Source organism: Tenrec ecaudatus, chromosome 17, assembly GCF_050624435.1.
Source record: "Tenrec ecaudatus isolate mTenEca1 chromosome 17, mTenEca1.hap1, whole genome shotgun sequence".
NCBI classification, from domain to species: domain Eukaryota; kingdom Metazoa; phylum Chordata; class Mammalia; order Afrosoricida; family Tenrecidae; genus Tenrec; species Tenrec ecaudatus.
This window is the reverse complement of record NC_134546.1, coordinates 43957648-43977714: the sequence shown is the minus strand read 5'-3', so window position 1 is coordinate 43977714 and position 20067 is coordinate 43957648. Positions and strand designations below refer to the sequence as shown.

At 40.4% G+C, this 20067-nt stretch overlaps 1 protein-coding gene across 18 annotated transcripts in view; it reads left to right on the top strand.

Annotated features, from left to right (window-relative positions):
- Positions 1 to 20067, top strand: part of NRXN1 (neurexin 1) — a 1245618-nt gene that overhangs the window by 234512 nt on the left and 991039 nt on the right. Inside the window, exon 5 of one of the 18 annotated variants that reach the window (XM_075535212.1) lies at positions 12580 to 12585. The exons of the other annotated variants lie outside the window; for them this stretch is intronic. Within the exon in view, the coding sequence (XP_075391327.1) occupies positions 12580 to 12585 (6 nt within the window). The remainder of the gene's footprint in view (positions 1 to 12579; positions 12586 to 20067) is intronic. 18 annotated transcript variants of the gene reach the window in all.

The window sequence follows — 20067 nt, the reverse complement described above, 5'->3', positions numbered from 1 at the left end:
TCTACACTTGAGACTCTGGAATAACCTTGGTGATGTAACCCATTTATACAAACAATCAATCAAACTTTATTTTGGAGGAAATATCCTCCTTTTGGTTGGTGCTCTAAAGCTTTCAGATTTACTTCATAAAAATAGACTGTGCAGTATTAATGTGCTGAGTCAGATAACTTCAGGAGTCAGTGGGAAATGATGGGTTGTTCAGAAAATAACTCCTGAATCAGAGATACACTTAGGAAGTTATCACTCATTGTTCATGTGGTACTAAGACTCAATTGCTGTCTGAAATGTTTGCTAGTCTTCTAAGAGTAAAAAAAAAAAAAAATTAGAAGTATCCTCGTGTTAGGACACAATGACATTTTCTATTGATATAAAGTTATTTCCAAACAAATTATGAATTTAGCTTATTTGAGCCTTTAAATTTTCCTGGCCATTGGAATAATATCCGTTGATATTTTTACCGCTGTTGGGAGTTATAGCAACATAACTAACTCACTGCTATTGAGTCAATAGTGACTCTTAATGACCCTATGGGACAGAGTCGAGCTGCCCCTGTGAGTTTCTGAGACTCCAACTGCCTGCAGTAGTGGAAGGCTTGGACATTCACCCTCTCCATGGCTGGTGACCTTGCATACCTCAACTCACAGCTCATCTCCATTACGTCCCCGGGGCTCCTGGTAAAACAGTTGTACAGAGCGGTATTTATTTATTAATGCAAATACTCTGTATTGTCCCATCTCTCTAAACAGTTTAGTGGGTCATTGCCCAATAATTGAGGGCATGCTTTATTTCCTCTTGCAACCATTGAATGGAGAGACAGGAGTTATGACTTAAAAAAAATAAAATCAGCACCAAGTCCTCTTCTGAATACGAGGGGGTACCCCTACCAAAATATATTTCCCCCAAAGCTATATATTTATTTTTTTAATGAAACAACCTATCACCTTCAAAGTACTCTATCCTATACTTAATACCTGTGTCAAATCTGCAATTCCTTTCTTGGAATCACTTTTCAAACTCATCTGTTTGGATGGTTGACAGCACCTCCCTCATTTTTTTCTTTGCCTTTTCTACATCGTCAAATCACTGTTCCTTCATGTCCCTCTACATTCGTGTAAACAAAACTAAGTCGCAGGGAGTGAGGTCATGTGAGTAAGCTGCATGGGGCAAGAGAGGCTTGTTTTTTGGCCAAAAACTGGCACACTGAGATGGCAGGTGCCTTGTCCTGGTGGCAAACCCAGTCCCCCGTCTGTCACAAATCAGGCCTTTTATGTGGCACACAATCTTATCAGAACCCCTAAATAGAAAGCTTGATTAACAGTTTGATATGGTGAAACAAACTCCGAATTCACTACCAGCCCCACATAAAAAAAACAGATAAGCACCATTTTGGGGGGAGGATAGCCTCTCAGATATAAGCAAATATCAAGTAAAGATTAACTAGAGGAATTTTCATAGAGGCATAGGAAACATGATCGTTCTAGATGATGTCCAAGATACTGGTTCTCTCCACTTGTACTGAGGACGTTTTCATAGAGATTGATTTATCTTATAACTATCAGTTTCTCAATCTTGCAGCCGAAATATGTTTAAACTAATGAGAAGCGAGAATTCATGAGTTCCTATAATGTAACAGGGATAGCACATATTGAGGGCAGGCTCCAGTGAGCCATTTACCTTGATTGCCCTCCAGTAAAGCTTTGACCTGATTGACAGGCTAAACTCCACCCACATGTTCTTATAGGAGTCATGTTGGCACACAAAAACTAATTATCACAGGGAGTGAGTTTGAAAGTGGAAGAAAAAGGAGGGGAGGAAAAGGAAAAGAGGAAGAGGAAAAGGGAGGGAAGGGTGGAAGAATGAAGAAAGAACAGAAAGGAAGGGAGGAAGGAAAGAGAGAAGAAAAAAAGTGCAATCATCCAGGTGGGGGAAGGTGGATCTAGATCAAATGTCTCATGAAAATGAGGATAATAATATGAACATTAGGAAAAGAAGCAAACTTTGGCACAATGGGTAAGAGGTCATGTAGGTCACTGAAAGCTGCAAAAAAATATTTTTGAAGAGTCTTACCCAGACTTGTAACCCTAGCACCACTTGAAACTTTGTTATAATTGCAAATCCGTGGGCTCGCTACACTATTTAGAAAGCCTTTTAGGTAATTCTCACAGAAGCTGAAGTTTGAAGGCTGCTGATCCCCAGAGTAGGGTGGATTTGGGTGGATAATCCAGCTGGAACATCCCCGAAATTTACAGAAATCCATTAAGCAAGTAGTTAATAAAATTTCTTGATGGTGATAATGAGTGGAGATAGGTCCATGAATGTAAAGAAAATGGATTGGTGAGGTTTTGAGAGAGAGGGAAAAAAAACAAAAACTACCGTACCTTTTAGGGCTTATTTGACACAAGTGCGTCATTCATAAAACTGATTTGATGCGGTTGATGAGCAAATTGTTGTCTAATTACGTTTTCACTCTAAGAGTCTCTGAAAGGGTGTTCAGTTATAACATTGGATATGACGGCGAGAAAAGGGAGCAGAAAAATATTCTAGGTTTCTGCTCTTAAACCAGATTACCCATCCATAAAGCTGGTGCAGGTGGGGAATTATACTTAAGTAACATTATTACATATTTGGCAGTGTTTCCTTTGCATTTCTTCAAAAAATAGATATGCATTCTTTATTTAAATAAGCCAAGGTAGATTAAATCTTTCCTCACATTTTTATGCTGCTGTTCTGGGAAAATAAATTATGCTGTGATAAAAAATAAGTAATTGCTTCTTGTGTTTAATTGATTTTTTATAGAAATTACAATGCAGATTTGATTAAAGGAAGATGGTGCATTACCTACAGTTGGTTCATAAGACACATAATGGTATGAAAGAGTGTCACCCAGTACTGAAATTATACCATCATTTTGCTTGAATGTGTTGAGTGGGAGATATTTAGAATTCTTTATGACTTACAAATTCTGCAGAATGTTTCTTTCCCCATCTACAGCAGCATGATAGGGACATCTTTTTTACAGCCATAACATATCCTGACTGCTAAATTGTAGAAGTCTTTTGAGGGAGAAATAACTAATGATAGACTTTTAAAAAGAAAGAGGATTGTGAATTTGATGCGAACAAATGATGCGCCTCATAACAAGGTCACTCCGAACATCTGCTGATGTATTCCTGTTGGAGATTGATGTGGCACAGAACCTTGAGAAATGCCTTAACTTTTTTGATGCTAATGGTTAACCTGCTCCAAAGTTTCTCAACCTCAACAATGTTCACATTTTGGATCTGCGGCCTCTTTGTTGTGAAAGGCTGTCCCGTGCATTGCAGGGTGCTCAGCAACATTCCTGACTGCCCACTAAATGCCAGCCCCTCCTTTCCCCATTTTGTGACAAGCAGTGACTACAGATATTCTCAAATGTCCTGTAGGGTTCAAAGTCGTCCCCAGATTGAGGGAGAAACGTGGCTCCATTTCATTGACATATGAGCTGGAGATTTTTCTTATTATACAAAAATATACAAACCTGTTTGGGGCTAATCATCCTGAACATTCTACAGCTAGAACCTCTTAGCCCTTCTCCACCTTCCTCACCTGAGGCTGCGCTCCTCTTGTTCAGTGGTTACCTTCCCCCAAGGCTTCATTTCGACCTTTAGCTTCTGTTTGTCCACCCCAGGCCTGCCTGGTGGTGATGAAGGAAAGTTGTCTTTAGCCCTCTTTTCTTTTCTTTCCTTCTCTCTCTCCCTTTCTTTTTCTTTCTTTCTTGCTCTTCATTCTTTTTATTTGAAATGAGCTCTGTAAATTCTCTGGGGATAACCAAGAGGTAAGGTAGTGGAAGTTATAAAGGCTTTCAAAATCCTCTGAAATGGTATGATATTCGTTCTTGATAAGGGTAAGTCCCACTTCCTTTGGACCTCTGATTTCATGCTTTTCAGAGAGCTCACATGTTCATCTCCCTTCCTTACCTATAAAGCAAACCAAATTCACCACCATCTAGTCAATTCCAACTAGCCATAGTGGCCCTATAGGACAGGGGAGAACTGCCTCTGGGCTGCAAGACTGTAACTCTTCATGGGGGTAGAAAGCCTCATCTTTCTCCCATGGAGCAGCTATGAAGGTTAAGTGGAACTTTATATCAAAGGCACCTTCTCTCCTATTCATGAAATGTCACCGCAGAGGCGTAAGTGGCTTTGACTAAGTGGACATTCTACATGCTCAGTTACTACTCACTTGGAAGCACGGGTTGTCAGTCTTTGATCCTTGGAATGCCTGGTTTCTGTGGACATCCCAGACCATGCAGCTATATTGTACTATAAAACACTCATACTGGTAACTGTTGTGGATTTTCCACAGGCAATCCTCTTGTTTCCCTCTGTATTTGCAAAAGTATAGTCAATGCATTTACCAATTATACATTTCTCATGTATATAATTCAATGAAATCAATTACATTGATCATATTGTGCAATCATGATTTTTCCTTGTGATATAAACCATTGCCTTGCATATAATTTAGGAGCTTATACCTATTTTACATTAAATAATATTTTGAGAAATGTATTTTTAAGGAAGGCCTAATATTCTCTCTTCATGATACTTAACCTTCACCTATTCAAAGGCAATTAGCATATTATCAAAATAGTGATAAATCTAGACATAATGCTATTATAGTGCATATGAACTGGTGCAGTGTTTCTGTCAATATATCCTAAATGCTTTATTTGTACTTTACTAGGTAACAGAGATAAAATCATGGTCCACATATATATTATCTCTAGCTTAGGGAATGTGCAGAGAAGACAAAAACTTAAACCAAAGATAATAATATGAATGTTATTATTTATCCATAATCATTACATTAATGATAATACTCCAGACTCGTGTTCACCTTCTTTGCTTTTGTAATTACTTTTCCCTCTTCCAAGCTTCAGTTTCATCACAGATCACTTTCATTTGTACACATTCTCCTGAGAGTTGGGGTCGGGCCCATAGTCGCTCAGCTAATTAGTTGCAGAGACACTGACTAATGTTCCGTCCCGTGCGGCTGTTAGCTGCCATGTTGTCCATCCCAGCTCACAGTGTCCCGGCAGAAGCACAAGGATGCAGCGTCGGAAGCTTACCAAAGCTGTGGTATTTGGAAGTAGATTGCCAGGGTCAAGTAGAAATTGAATTTATTCTTTCAAGCATTCTTTCATTTCTGCAGTCTACCTTGTGTCTGCCATCTCCCTTAATTATTTATAATTTCCAACTACATCTCAGTCGTAACAACATTGTAGTTCTGGCGCACATTTTTATCTGTGTGGAATTAAAAGCACACCCCCAATGCAGGTATTTCTAGAGATTTCTTTGTGGTACTGAATGAGAAATGAAACCCCAGAGCGTTTGTTTCCCTCGGTACCAGCAGATAAAGACCGGAGGATATTGCCATTTGGTATAGAGGCTATTATTCTACTTTTTAACCTTTCAGCAAACAGTATTTATTAACAAAAGTCTTAATTTTATAATAACTTCTAATTTAGCACACTCGGAGGGGTATAATTGGGACTGCTCAAGGTGAATACGCTGCAGAGAAATTTTTCAAGGAAACCTTCTGAATAGATAATTCAACCCATTCTTGAACTATTCTTCAAGAAAAGTCAGCAGTGCGCATTTGGCAAACTTAGGCGTGCACAGGAAGGAGCAAACGGAGGGGAAAAGTCGCAAAGCGAGAGGAGAATCTGGGCAAGACGAGGAACCCATATGCCTTCTCTGGAGGCCAGATGAGCAGATGGTGCTGCTGACGGCCTGCTGGGAGAGTTGGGAAACCTGAACATTATTCTCCCAGTAGTGCAAGACCGCACCCTCTCTCCTGAATAGAGAAGAGCCATAGATCGACCCAGTGGTTTTATTTTTGGTAGCAGCAGCCTGAAATTTATGCTAGCATTTTGACTGCTTCTACCCAGAAGGAAAATTCTCCAATTTCCACTTCCATTGTCAGGAAAGCAACTAGCTTCGCATGGAGTTGCAATCTAACTCACCAGAGCATTTGCTCTTAGTTACATACGTGCTTTGCTTTCAAGAGGTCTTTGTTTGTTTACCCATATTGGTTGCATTTACTTCTAAGAGAAATAGTAATGGTATAAATCCATTTTCAGTTCCTACTTATCTAAGTTTCCCATGGAGGTTTAATTCTATTTAGAAAAATTACTTCTCCCTTAACAGCAATAAAAAAATCAAACACTCAAATTCAGGTCCCAGAATTTATTTTACACTGTAATTGTGTTCTCAAAGAAAAAGCAACTAGGTTTTCCTACTGAGTAATATGGGTACCCTGAAATAGCTTTTCTCTAATGTTTTTTGTTTTATTTTTATTTATATAGAGTTTATATGTGGATGGATTGACAGAGCTTCAAGAGTAACACATGCGAGTGACGTGTCAGATATAACTGATTCTGTTGTTGGTTAAAGCCGCATTTCATTCAAAGTTACTGGATCTCTTTTGATCAGGACAAGATTCCCTGAAGACGAGGAGAAGAGTGGAGGAGAGGAGGAAGCTGTGGAGCTCAGTACAGGGCATTTTATTAATGGGAAGGAGAGAGAAAGACCCAGTTTCTTTTTCTGACACTAGAACCACAAAAGCAAACTCACTGCCATCCGATTAACTTTGACTTATGTGGGGTTTCAGTGGCAGTAACTCTTTACGGGAGCAGACACCCCCATCATTAAGAAGATGAGAGAAGAATCCAATAAAAAATTGATATCCAACTTGTCAGAGGAATGTTCTAGGTTGTCAAAGCAAAAGGGTCAGGTTGGCAGGGAGTCCCTGGGTGGTGCAAATGGTTAATGAACTTGGCTGTTAACTGAGAGGTTGGAGGTTCCAATGCACCCAGGAGGTACCTTGGAAGAAAAGTCCGACAACCTCCTTCCACACACTTTTCTGACACATGTGGGGTGGCCATGAGTCAGATTTGACTCTAGGGCACCATTTTTTTTATTTTTTAAGTTTACAGAAAGAGGTCAGCACATCCTCACCAATAGTAAGAGTAACACAGAAAAGTTTGACTGCCCTGGCAGGCAAAGCTCCCAATTCTGTTCAGGGGATACAATTTGGAAAGCTCGGAACTTGGAGGATGCCTATCCATCTGATCTAGATGCAAGGAGAATTCAGTTTTTGAAAATTCTTCTTCATTCTCATTGAGTGTAATAGAGTTTGACCTTGATTTGCACAACTTTCCTTGGGTGGGTGTCTGAGGTTGATCCCAAATTTCTTCCTTACATGTTCATACACATGTTCCTTCTTTAGAAATCCCTACTCTGTTTTCATTAGGCTGATTGCTTTTGAAATGTGTGCTGAACTATTTGTTGTCCGACGTTTAACCTAATCATCTTCCCCATGGTCCTTCAAAATCAGTGAGCACTTATTCTGTTTGTATGCAGCGCTCCCTTCCATTCCCTTCCATTGACGCCCACTGCCTCAGAAAGGCACTGCTGTTATTTCTGGTTTGATTTCAACTTTGGGATTATTTATTTTAGAGTGTTCTCCCCCTCTGTAACATGAAGCGATATTTTAATTTCATTGTCAAAAGATGAAAGACGTAGGAGTTAGTTACAGTTGTGATTGCCCTGTAGTTGAGATTGAATGGAGCTAGAATCTATTTAAACTTTCATTGTGTTTGAAAGATGAGGCTTCAATGAATCTTTGGTAAGCTCTATCATTTCAAGGTGGCATTTAAAAGAAGGAAGTCTTTTGGATATCACAGGCATATTTTATTTGCCCCTTTTCGCAGAGGAGCTGAAGGGCATGGATCAGGTTTGAGGTCAGAGTAACAGGCATATAAGGTGTAAAAGGCTGTACTTTATCTGAGTTTATTAAAAAGCATGAGATTTTATAAACCAACGTAAAATTATAATTAGAATATTCACCCATTCTGGAGATAGTCAGCACACAGGTCTTAAAAAAGCTATTTCCCTGCCTTTATTAACCTCACCCCCACCCCCACCTCCCTGCCCCACTGCTTTTCCAGCCAGTCCTATTTCCCATATTGGACTCTTGTTACCTCCACCACATCTCCCTCACACTGCTTAGCTCTCTGTCTCACAACCATCCAGGGGCTCGTTGTGTTAGGCCCTTTTATTGGGGAACTTTCCATGTCCACTCAATGGCTATCCTTATCCAGTTCCAGTAGCTCCTGAGTGTAGATTCAAGCCTGTATATAGGAGCTCCAGTGTGTCAGTGAGCTGTGCTGTGCGGGATGTTCAGTGAGCAGTGCTGCGTGTAGGATGTTCAGTGAGCTGCGCTGCATGGAGGATGTTCAGTGAGCTGTGCTGCATGGGATGTTCAGTGAGCTGTGCTGCATGGGATGTTCAGTGAGCTGTGCTGCATGGAGGATGTTCAGTGAGCTGTGCTGTGCGGGATGTTCAGCGGGTTGTGTTGTGCGGGATATTCAGTGAGCTGTGCTGTGTGGAGGATGTTCAGTGAGTTGTGCTATATGGGATGTTCAGTGAGCTGTGCTGTACGGGATGTTCAGTGGCTGATTTGGAGGGAGGTTGATTGCCATGACTTTCTTCTGAGGTGCCTCTGGATACATTGGGCTCTTCCATTTTTATATTAGCATCTGAGCATGATAATTATTTTTCAACATCCAGAGACCCTCCCTATCATAGTGCTTATATGGTAATTTATCTATTTTACCCTTCAATATTGTAGTTCTTTATGAATATGTTATTACATATGTTAGGCAGTTTGTTTCTTAAGGCTTCATTCATGGTGTATATTTGGCACACAATGAATGACAGCCATGAGTATTCTCAAAAGTAGAGGGTCACTTAGAATGAGAATTAACTAGAAGGCAGTGGGTTTTCTCAGATACGCCTTGTCTGTGATTTGAGGAGCCCCCTTTATTTATTTCTTTATCCCTCCCTTTCATATGCACACTCACAACTTGCCAGTACTGTACATCTTGGAAATGAGGCTTATGATGTTATAAAAGTTATCACACACAAAACTGATGAGCCTGTCCTTATCTACTGACATCAGGCTCATATAAACAAGTTTCATATGGCATGGTTATATGACATTGATGCTCTCTGAATGGAAAGCTTTTGGTAAACTGTGCTTAAAATAGTTGAGAAGGCGACGATGAAGATAAGATAAAAGCTCTGAATGAAAAAGCAATATTGACATCCTTGTCTTCTGGAGTGCAGGATGTGTGGGTTCTTTATCTCTTCAAACTCATAGTAGATCAGGATACAGAAATTTTCAAGGTACTTTCATCGACATTAAAGTACTTAATCCTTGTGACATCCCTGAGAAGTGGCACGTTTTCCATGTGTAGAGGGAAAAATATCAAGAAGCTTGTAGTGAAAAACTCAGGGGAGTTACTCAGACCAATGGAAGTCCTCATCCTCCTGATCCACACATACCCTGATGCAGAAAAAGCAGATTCCTGACCTTCGTGTAGTTTTATAAAGGCAGTCTGCCTGCCTGTCTTCCTCCTTCTCCCCCTCCCTTCCTTCCTCCCTTCCATCCTTCTGGTCTTATGTCTCCTTACTCCTGAAAGACTGGTAAAAGAAAAGTAATTTTATTTTTAATTACTTGATATGTTAATATGAGTCTTTTCTGGTCTTGTTGTTTCACCTTTACCACCAACCCCGCTCCAAAGTTACGTGTGCTAGAGAGCCATCGCTGAGATGCTTGGGCATGCTGAGAGGGATGTCAGCACTGGAATTCTGGCCTTGGTGACTGGACTTGATGATGGTCTTTCTCTCAAAGCTTTCCAGAGTTGGAGACAACAACATTACTTTGACATGTCCTTATTGCTCATACCTCTCACAGCAAACTCGCTGTCTGCATTGCAGGAAGAACCATTCTGTCGCCTTTAATTAAAAGCACACAAGCAAAAACAGATGAAGACATTTCTACCCCTTATACGATCTTAGCCTAGTGTCTTATTTCGCAGTTCTGCCTGTACGCAGATGGACGTGGCTAATTTGCGGGAAGGTTGGTTTAGCATTTGAAATTCCTGCATAGACATTAATCAGTATAATTGAAATATGATAACACCTGGATGCTAAAAGCACAGGTGGAATGCATTAATGTGGAAGACAAAAGAGAAAGCTGCCACACACACCGTCTCCCCCTCCCTTTAATGCACTCAGTGATCGGCCTTCGATCAAAGGGAAGCCATTTTTAAGCAGGCAGAAGTATAATCTACTTGCCTATTCTTCCATGCGGGCTGTGTAAATCCTATAACCTTACCTGTCTTCAGTGTGATGAGGTATAATGCAGAGAGGCAAAGGAAAGATCATTATTCTTCCTTTGTTCCATTTATGAAAACCCAGTCCCCATGTTAGCAGGCTCTGAGACAAAGCGCACACAGAGCTTGACTTTCTTTCTTTCTTCACAATTGGTTGGTACTGAGAGTGCGGATGAAGCCTCTGCCTGCCTGGCGTGTCAACTGCGCCAATTTGTTACAGAGGTGAGTGAAAACAGATTTCGTCAAGCCATCTTTAAAGAGCCCATCTTCATCTAGAGAAATCACCGTGCCGTTCGTTCTGTCATACAGCAATCACTGGAGTGGTGTCGCAAAAGTTTCCCAGTGCTAAATGGTGAGTGGATAAAATAAAAGGTTTGTTTGTTTATTTTGTTGAAATCTTCTCCAATTATGAACAATACATCCTAACATATCTGGCAACTGTAGTCATGATTTCCATTCCTCTCATTGTGATATCTCTCCCTCCCACACTCCTCCTTGATTGGCAGTTTCTGTGTGAGTGAACCGATGCTGCAGGAGGGCTATGAAATCACCTCGGGACACAGGGTGTGCAATAGGCCTTCAGGAACGAGAATGGCTTTCAGGAAACCGTAATAGTTGCATAACGGTTTGGCTAATCCTATTGAACTTCTAGAATAGTCTCTTCAGAAACAGGCAACTTTCCTTTGGGAAGAAATTACCTTCTGAAATATAAAATTAAATGCCACTGCCGTTGAGTTGCTTCTGACCCATCGTGACCATATAGGACAGGGTAGAACTACCCTTGGAGATTTATGAGCCTATTAACTCTTTACGGGAGTAGAAAGCCTCATCTCTCTCTCAGTCCTTACCTAAGCTATTCCCTTTTACAAGGAACTCACTTATATACATGCACGTATATACATTCTTCCACAAAAGCTATAAATAAAAGTTCCCTCCTCTACTCTATCTCAGAGTTCCGACTTACCCACCCTTCTTTTTGCCTCACTGTGTTTGTGTCATGTCTTTCTCAGAGTGTCTTGGAGATGTGTTTCTCTCCATCAAGTCGTCTCACAGGTCTCCCCTTTGTGTACTCCGAGAGCGAAGACTCATGAAGTACAGAGTGTCCCCCCCCCCGTTGAAACTCCTGATCTTACGGTGAGGGCCATTTCTCAGGCCCTCATCATGCTTGTTTGCACCCCGCATGAGTTTGCTCCCATTCCATCCTGGATGAGGCTGCCTAGAAGGCAGATGTGATGCTACCACATCCAGTTTAAAACCTTTTGTTGATCCCCGATTAATTGCAAGCTCCATTTCAAGCTTCTCCCCATGTATACGGCTTTCTATTATTTGTTTATCATTACCTAGTTTCAGTATCATGTGATCCCAGAAGGAAACTCTAAAAGCTAAACGTGATTGATTCCATTTCCCCCCCCACACACACACTCATGACGCTAGCCCCCATCAGTTTGTGTATCGTCATTCCGTTTTCTTTACCTGGAATAGCCTTCCCCTCCTTGTCGAGGATCTCGCATAAGCATCTATTGCTGCTGTCTCCCAGGAGGCTTGACTCTGGACATTGGGAAAATACATAATAACTCTCCTCTCTGACACCATGGAATCCTGTACACATTTATCCTCAAGCAATTACAACAGCACAGGAAATGCATGTGTTTCTGTACTGGAATCTAATTTCAGCGGAGCAAAAGGTGAGTTTCTCAAGGTCAGGGCCCATGTGTGATTCATTCTGTGTTCCTAGTGCCAGCACAATGGCTGGGCTATGAGAAACCAAAACCAAGCTCACTGTCCTCCAGTCAGTTTGGACTCTTGGCAACTCTATCGGGCACAGTAGAACTGCCACTGTGGGTTTCTGAGCTTGTGAAACTTTATGGAGTAGAATCCTTATCTTTCTACAGAAGAGTAAAGGGTGGTTTTGAACTGCTGACCTTGCACTTATCAACCCAACGTGTATACAGTAATACGTTTATTGTCAAAACCTTTAACCAACCCATGTACCTTTCCTGGGTGTGTGTGTCTATGCATGTGCATGTATGGACACACACACACACACACACACACACACACACACCTCCAAACTCACAGCCCTGGGATCAGTTTCAATTACAGTGACCCCAAAGGACAGGGAACAATGGCCCCTGTGGGTTTCCAAGATTATAACTGTGTCCAGAAATAGAAATCATCTCTCTCCTCAGGAGTGGCTGTTCGTTTCAAATTGCGGGTCGGTTAGCAGCTCAATGGGTACCCATCATGCCAGCAGAGTTCCTCCACACGCACGCACGCATGCAGCTGGCTAAGTGGAATCCTCCCACATATTTTCTGGATGGCACTTTTCAGAACTCTCAGCATGACATGTACAGTGTGGAGTCCAGGAAGCTTCGCATTTTTGTGAGCCATACCTTTGACAGAAGGGAGTGGTCCTTTTTTGAAAATCGGGCCAGGGTTCAGAAAGAGGAACAGACCAGGTTTACTTCCCGATTCCTTGTCAAGATGAGTTAGTGAAATGGTAACAAACATAAACACAAACAGTTCCTTTAGTCCTGCCCCACCCGCCGCCAGGCATATCCATGACCCTGGATTTGGCTTGACTAATGACAGAAATTGCAGGACTAAAGGTGACTCAGCACAAGTAATTTCCACTCTTAGCAGAGCATGCCTTATTTGTGTGTGAAGAGCAATAAACATTTCATCTATTACCAAGTGATTTGTGTAACTAGTGCACTAGAGAGAAACATCGTTGAGTGCCAGTTCACTGTGATAGTGTGGAAGAGGAGGCTCTGAAGATGGGCCTTGGATCACCCCTTTCCCCCGTAGAGTAGTTACTGCACTGTGATTGATCTGGGGATTCGGGGAATGAGAGTGTTCGGTGAAAGATAAAAATAACATTCTGACCCATGATTTTGTTTTATTCTCCAAGGATATGAGTTTAACAAGGAGTACGGTTGACTAGTTTAAAGAGTCACAGACTAAGAGTCTGAGAAAACGGAAATCGGTGCCAACGGCAACAGAGGATCCCTGTGCAGCCTAGAGCATCAGCAGTATCCCTGATTTAACAGAATCCCTGCACCCACAGAGCATCGGGAGACCAGGCTACTTTTCACTTGATGCTTGGGTTCGCACAGAGTTATTTCATAGTTTGTGATACAGGCTTTCAGGGAATAAGTACTTGGCTGGAATTCAAAACCGGCAGAGGCAACATAATACAATAAAATTTGCATGACATTGACTTGATAATACAAGGATTCAAGGCCCAGATCCATTATTTATTACCTACATGATCTTGAGCAAATATTATAATTTTTGCAAGATTTAATTTCCTCATCTGTAAAATGGGCACAGCACTAGCAACCAAATGGGGTGGCAGTGAAAGGGAATACCTCTCTTTGGCACATTTTGAAATTTGTTGCACATTCCTGAATTCTCAAAAATAGAATTTAAAGTTAAAAAAAACACACACATGTATTTGTACGTGACAGACACACACACACACACACACACACACACACATACACAGACACACACCAGTCAAGGTTCAGTGGCTTCTCCTTTTCACCAGTACTATTAACTGGTCCCTTCTTTCTTTACCACCTCTTCCCTCTAGTTCACAGTCCCTGGAAAAGGACTGCTCACCAGGGTCAGGTGTATGATAAACTACTGTGCTCTCAGGAGGAGAGTAGAAAGGGGCCATGTAAAGCCCCACCCATCAAAAAATAAATAAACAAAAAGTAAAGTGTTTCCCCTGTTCATCACAATTTGTGATGTATAGCTTGTCAAAAAGCTTTCTCAACTGTGCAAACTGTCCACCGTCATTTGTTAACACAGTATATAAAATAGAGAAATAAAAATAGTTTGTGGATGATCTAATCCCTAATTTAAGATTCACCGTCATTTCTGTAATATGCTCCTATCTCCCAATTTTGCAAATAACCTATATTGAATGGAGCTATAATTTATTTCTTATTGTTTGATTCTTGAAAAGTTTCTTTTAATTAATGTCTACCACCTAAGTCAAGAAAAAAAAAATCTTACCCTATCCGGAGGACAAAATAACGATGTATAAATTACCAAGGACACATGAGGGAGGGGGGAGCGGGGAGGGAGGGAAAAAAAAAAAGAGGACCTGATGCAAAGGGTTTAAGTGGAGAGAAAATGCTTTGAGAATGATTGGGGCAGGGAATGTATGGATGTGCTTTATACAATTGATGTATGTATATGTATGGATTGATAAGAGTTGTATGAGTCCCTAATAAAATGTAAAAAAAGAAAAGAAAGAAAATGATTAGGGCAAAGAATGTACGGATGTGCTTTATACAATTGATGTATGTATATGTATGGACTGTGGTAAGAGTTGTATGAGCCCCTAATAAATTGTTTTAAAAAAAATCCACTGTGTTTGTGTGTGTGTGTGTGTGTGTGTGTGTGTTTAATTGTACATAGATCGGGAAAGTTCAGAAGAGAATATGCATGTCAATTGGCCTTATTTTACATGTTAATCATAAAAATAATATCAGGCACTATTGAAAGTTATATGAACTCATTTAAACCTTTCAACAACTCTATGAGGATGGTGTTAATATCCATTATTGTCCCTATTTTATGGCAGCAGAAACTGAAGTGCGGTTAGGGTTTGTATTTGTTTTACCTCATTAATCATGTTAGGCTTGTGTATGTTCATTTACATAATTAAGACCGTTCAATACCTGAAAGCCGAGATAGATAACCCTTCAGAAACAGTGACAGGTTCCCCAAGGGAATGGGGAGTTGTGTGTGGGTTTTGGGGGTATGAGGCTGATAGCATTGATGATTGTAGAACTCCACTCGAGGGGAGCGAACAACAGAATTTTATGTGAATGGATATATTGGTTGGTGTAAGATGCACCCAGAAAGAAAGAATGGGAGGTAGGGGTCAGGGGAGGGGATAAAGAGGAGCTGATATCAAGGAATTCAAGAAGAAAGAAAATGTTTTGGAATTGACGGTGGTAGCAATCTTACAATACTGCTTGATGTAATTGAACTATGAAATGTTATGATATCTGTAAAATGATTTTTAAAAATGTAGAAACTTATGTCACCAAGTTGTGCATGTGACGATTTTTGAAAGGGAAAATGTTTGGTTACCTCTAAACTTACCACAATATAAACACTAAGAACAAATAAACACACAGCTATATTTGAGCTGAGGCAGTCTAGGGCTTGAGCCAATGAAAAAACTAAACTCGTTGCCAACAAGTCAATTCTGACGTACAGTGATTCTGTAGGATTGGGTAGAGCTGCCCGTGGTTTTCTGAAACTGTAACTCTTAACATTCCTCTTCTCCCGAGGAGTGGCAGATGGTTTTGAACTGCTGGCCTTGGAGTTATAGTCCAAAGCATAACCACTATGCCACCAGCACGTTGTCTTAAGAAATATTTTCTAGATTAACTTCGTTTCTAATCATAATAATAGCATTTGATAGATTCCAATGCTTATAAAGACTTGTTTTATCAAGAGGACATTCACATGAACTTGTTTAGAAAATCTGGTTTCTAAAAATCATCTCAACCATGGGCAATGTTTTATTTCTTTGTCAATGTGTTCAAGTTTCTTCCCAGTGGGTATTTGAGTTTGCATTGCCAGCACACAAAAGCATGCCGGTAACCTGACTGCTACTTATACTCTGAGTACTAAAGCATCTTTCATCTTTGAACTAGGAATCTAGCGTCTTCTCCCAGCATGGATGAGGCAATAGCGTTTGAACTTCTTAGCTTGCAAGTAGGATAACATCTCAGACTCTTCACAATCCTTCACAACATGTGCAGAAAAACACCCAACTCCAGGAAAGTACCTGGGATTAGAATAAGTGGAGTTCACAAGTCATGCAAATGAAGAAACCTAGGAGAACAGAGGACTGGGGAATAAGAATTGTAACAATTAACGGCACGTCAACTGTATCCCGCATACACAAAAGAAGCAAAGTGATTGCTAAACAAAAGATCCACGGTCTAGCTTACCTACTATTCAAAGATGAATTCCTCTAAAGACACATGAACTATTATATTCGCATGTTGAATTAGAAACTATAATAAACTTAAATATCCAACATTGAAGAGAATATGAATAAAGCAGGGTACACCCACTCAAAATGAAATAAAAATTGACACACATCTTTTGTTAGATACTTCCAAAGAGCCCAGTAATCCTAATTCTAGTATTAGTTATGTCAATAATCAAGAATTTACCCAGTGGTTTCTCTAAGTAGATACTCATTTTATCTTATCTATACATTATAATTTTTAAAAATCCAAATACATAATAACAAAAAACTAATACTGATGGATACTGTACACAATAACATATCAGCAAGCCATTGAAATGGAATAGTAAAGGGGTGTCTGTCCACGGGAAGTTATTCACATATATTTTCCAACGAGAAAAGTGCATTAGTAAGCAGCATGGATACAATGTTTTCACTTTTTAAAACAATCCTAACCATTCAAATGATTGGGTTTCAGTTAGACTTCATGTTTATATTTAATTTCTGCATATCATCCCATCAATAGAAGTGTTAGCATAGGGATGCATAGTCTTCAAGTCCATGTGTGCATATACAAATTCATTTCCCATCTTTAAAAGTGAAAACATAATAGCCACGTCATGGAAAATGTTACGCTTTCAAAAAACGCACCTTATACTGGAGCTCTGCAAGTATTGGGGCTGTTTGCCGAGATAAAATATCTTTAAAATTCTAATTGACGTGTTTTGTCATTGTACTGAAGAACACCAGTACTTTGAAAATACACGTAGATGCACGTTTTGAAGAAGGAAATTGTAGGATAGTCTTAAACAATTTAGACCTTTCAATATGGAACACATCCACTTTCTGGTCTCTGTATATGCTACAATTTCTTCTACCCAAATCTCAAGAATCATTCAAAGTGACTTCAAGCACAACTCTTTCATCTGCATCTTTAAAAAATATCTCCCTATTTTCCTTTATTTCAAATACAGCAGTTATTTACCTCTTGTCTTGCCAACCAATTGGTTGTGATTATTCTTATTATCCATGTTGCTATGACTAATTATAATTATTAATGTGTTCCTTGAAGCCAGGTATCACTTTTATTTTGCAAGCTGGGTAACACTTAAAGCCTTATTAGACTCTTAAACAAAAACAATAACTACTAAATTTTAAAGTGAATTCTGTTACAAAACAACCTGCAAGCTTCAATTCTGTTCCAACCATCGAAGCCCTAAAGGGCGAGAACTGCTATCTTGGTTTTCTGAGACGGTTCATCTCTAGAGGTGCAAGCAGTTTTATGTTTTTGTTTCTAGGAGGTGGGTTTGAACCACCGACCTTGTAGTTACCACCCCAACGTTAAACCAACTGTGCCTCTTCAGCTTAGCAGGCAACAAAGTCTCTCCTAGCTGATCTCCATTCTTTGTGGTTTAGAAATACGGGATTTAGTTCATTTCACCCGCTTTTCATTGTGTCCTTTGAATGAAGCGAGGCAGACGCACCTGTAATGACTCATTGTTTTCACAACCTCAGTCCCTGTGGAATCAGCCCTGATTGTCAGCCGCAGCTGCTTCTGACGCTGCTCGTCTGCAGTGTGGTGACTGATGGTGTCTCTGAAACTCATCAAGTGGAAAAGAGAGGGAGGTGTCTATGAACTACCACTTCCCACCCCCACACTCCCTGCCAGTGTGGTGTTAATAACATAGCACAACAGATACCGCTTGGAGACCTGCTGAGGATGATGGGGAAATGGTAACGTTATTGGAGCATCAGGTTCTTGCTTTCCCAAAATCAAAACTTACTTCTAGAGGCAGTGAATAGATTTTTTGCTTAGAGAAATTTTATTGACATTCTCCCAGAAGACAGAAATATCACCCCACTAGTCTATATGTCTAGTCACCTCATGCTTCTCTCCATGCCCATCATGAAATCAAGCTTTTAAATATTTGCGCAGAGGTTTTTGGGAAGTTCTGCTGGGGGTAGCATTGGTCTCTGGGAAACGTAGTCCCTTTGAGACTGGACAATTTCTGTGCATGCTCAGTCCCAATCACCACCTTTGCTCCTATGCTCTACCACAATACTGTGGCTCACCTTTCCATGAAATTATCTGAGTGTTAAAGCTTTTTCCCCTCCAGTCTTTTTCCTAAAGATGCCCAAAGAGGCCTGGCAGGGCTTTGTTGGGTTGCCTAGGGTCACTATGAGTAGGAACTTAACAACAACAAGGGAGGCTGATTCAGAATCGGCCCTATTACAATGGGTTTGATTTTGGGGGTTTAACAACTAAAGAAACAAAGACTATATCTGGCTTAACCCAGGTCTGATTTTCAGACTTATTTATTCCATCGTGTGGTTTCACAAATACTTGTGAATTCATACCAGTGGTGGGAATTTTGCCTGTGAGGATGTTTATTTTCTTTTTTGCTTTCCTTTCTAAAAAAACAAGAGTGTGACCTTGCTGTGTCATCATGTTCGCCTGATGCTCTCCGAAGGCCAGTCCAGTAGGAGGCAGAGTGCAGTGTATTAGTTTGATGAGGTTTGGTCTCAGAAATGGTTACAAAAAAGCTCTGCAGAAGTTAAGTAGCCAGGGTTAGCTAACATGTGCTGGCCTCCAAACGCTGTCAAGAGTTAAATATTATTAAGAGTTCATTGTTCAGGCTCTAAGTCATTCTGGAAATCAACCATCTTGCAAAAGGTTCCCTTGATATCCTTGGTACATTCATCGTAAATTAACTGTAAAATGTTTGCTTTCAGGCATTGGACCATGAAAAATTGTGTACCATAAATATTCTTATTTGATTTTCTTTGACCTAGTTAAACCTCATGTGCCTTTTGCTTGAAACAACTTAAAGAAAATATTACTTAGAAGGCAAGTCACCACTTAGAGGTTTTTCTTGGCAGCTCATTTAAATGATAAGTAAAATCCAATAAGAATAAAGGGACCTTTACACTCTGTACTTAAACAGCAAACACACATCATCAGACAATATACTGTTTTCATCATTTGGAATTGTTCTTTTGTCTGCAAGCATGCAAATGATCTCCTAACTATGAAAAGCAATTCTAGTAGGAGAAAATTGCCTGCAAAGAAATTTCTTAGGCAGATATAAAGCCAAGTAAACGGTTACTTACACCTTTGATTGCAATGTATAGTTATGTGCTTTCAGATCTAGCATTCCATTCCACTCCCTCCGCCCCCCACCCCATCCCACTTCACCCTCTCCACTCTATTCTACTCTATTGTTTTCTTGACGAGAATTATGCGCCGTGTTCACTAGTCTTTGGGGCTATAACTTTTGGCTACTGGCCTCTAATGTGTCATAATTTAAAATCACAGAAAGAAATTTCCCCAGTATCCACGGCAGTTTATTCATCACATACACTAGCAGTTCGAAGATGACATAGCCCATCTTGGAGGGTCACACAGGGATTGTGCTTGGGAAAGAGTGAACAATCAAGAGGCATAGGATGCAGATGTTGTAGAATTAGTGATGTAGAACCGCAAGTGTGGCTAGGATGTGGGGTTGAATAACTCTATGGACTTCCGAAGAACTGATGTCACCTTACTGTCGATTCAGTGCATCTTACAGTGATCCTCCGTAGGACAGAAAGAAACTTTCAGGACCTGCATTATCCTCTCAATTGTTGTTACCTGTGGGCCCATTATTGGGACCCTGTCAATCATTGTCATTGAGTCTACCTCTTTTTCTTTGACCCTCTACTTTATCAGGTATGCGTGCCAAGTACATGAGTCAAAGTCTCACCAAACTCACTTTTCTTTTTTTTTTTTTAGGATTGTGGGTGGGAGGGGTGCTCATGGAGTCATAAAGAGAGTCAGGGGCTGGGGTTCAGAAAT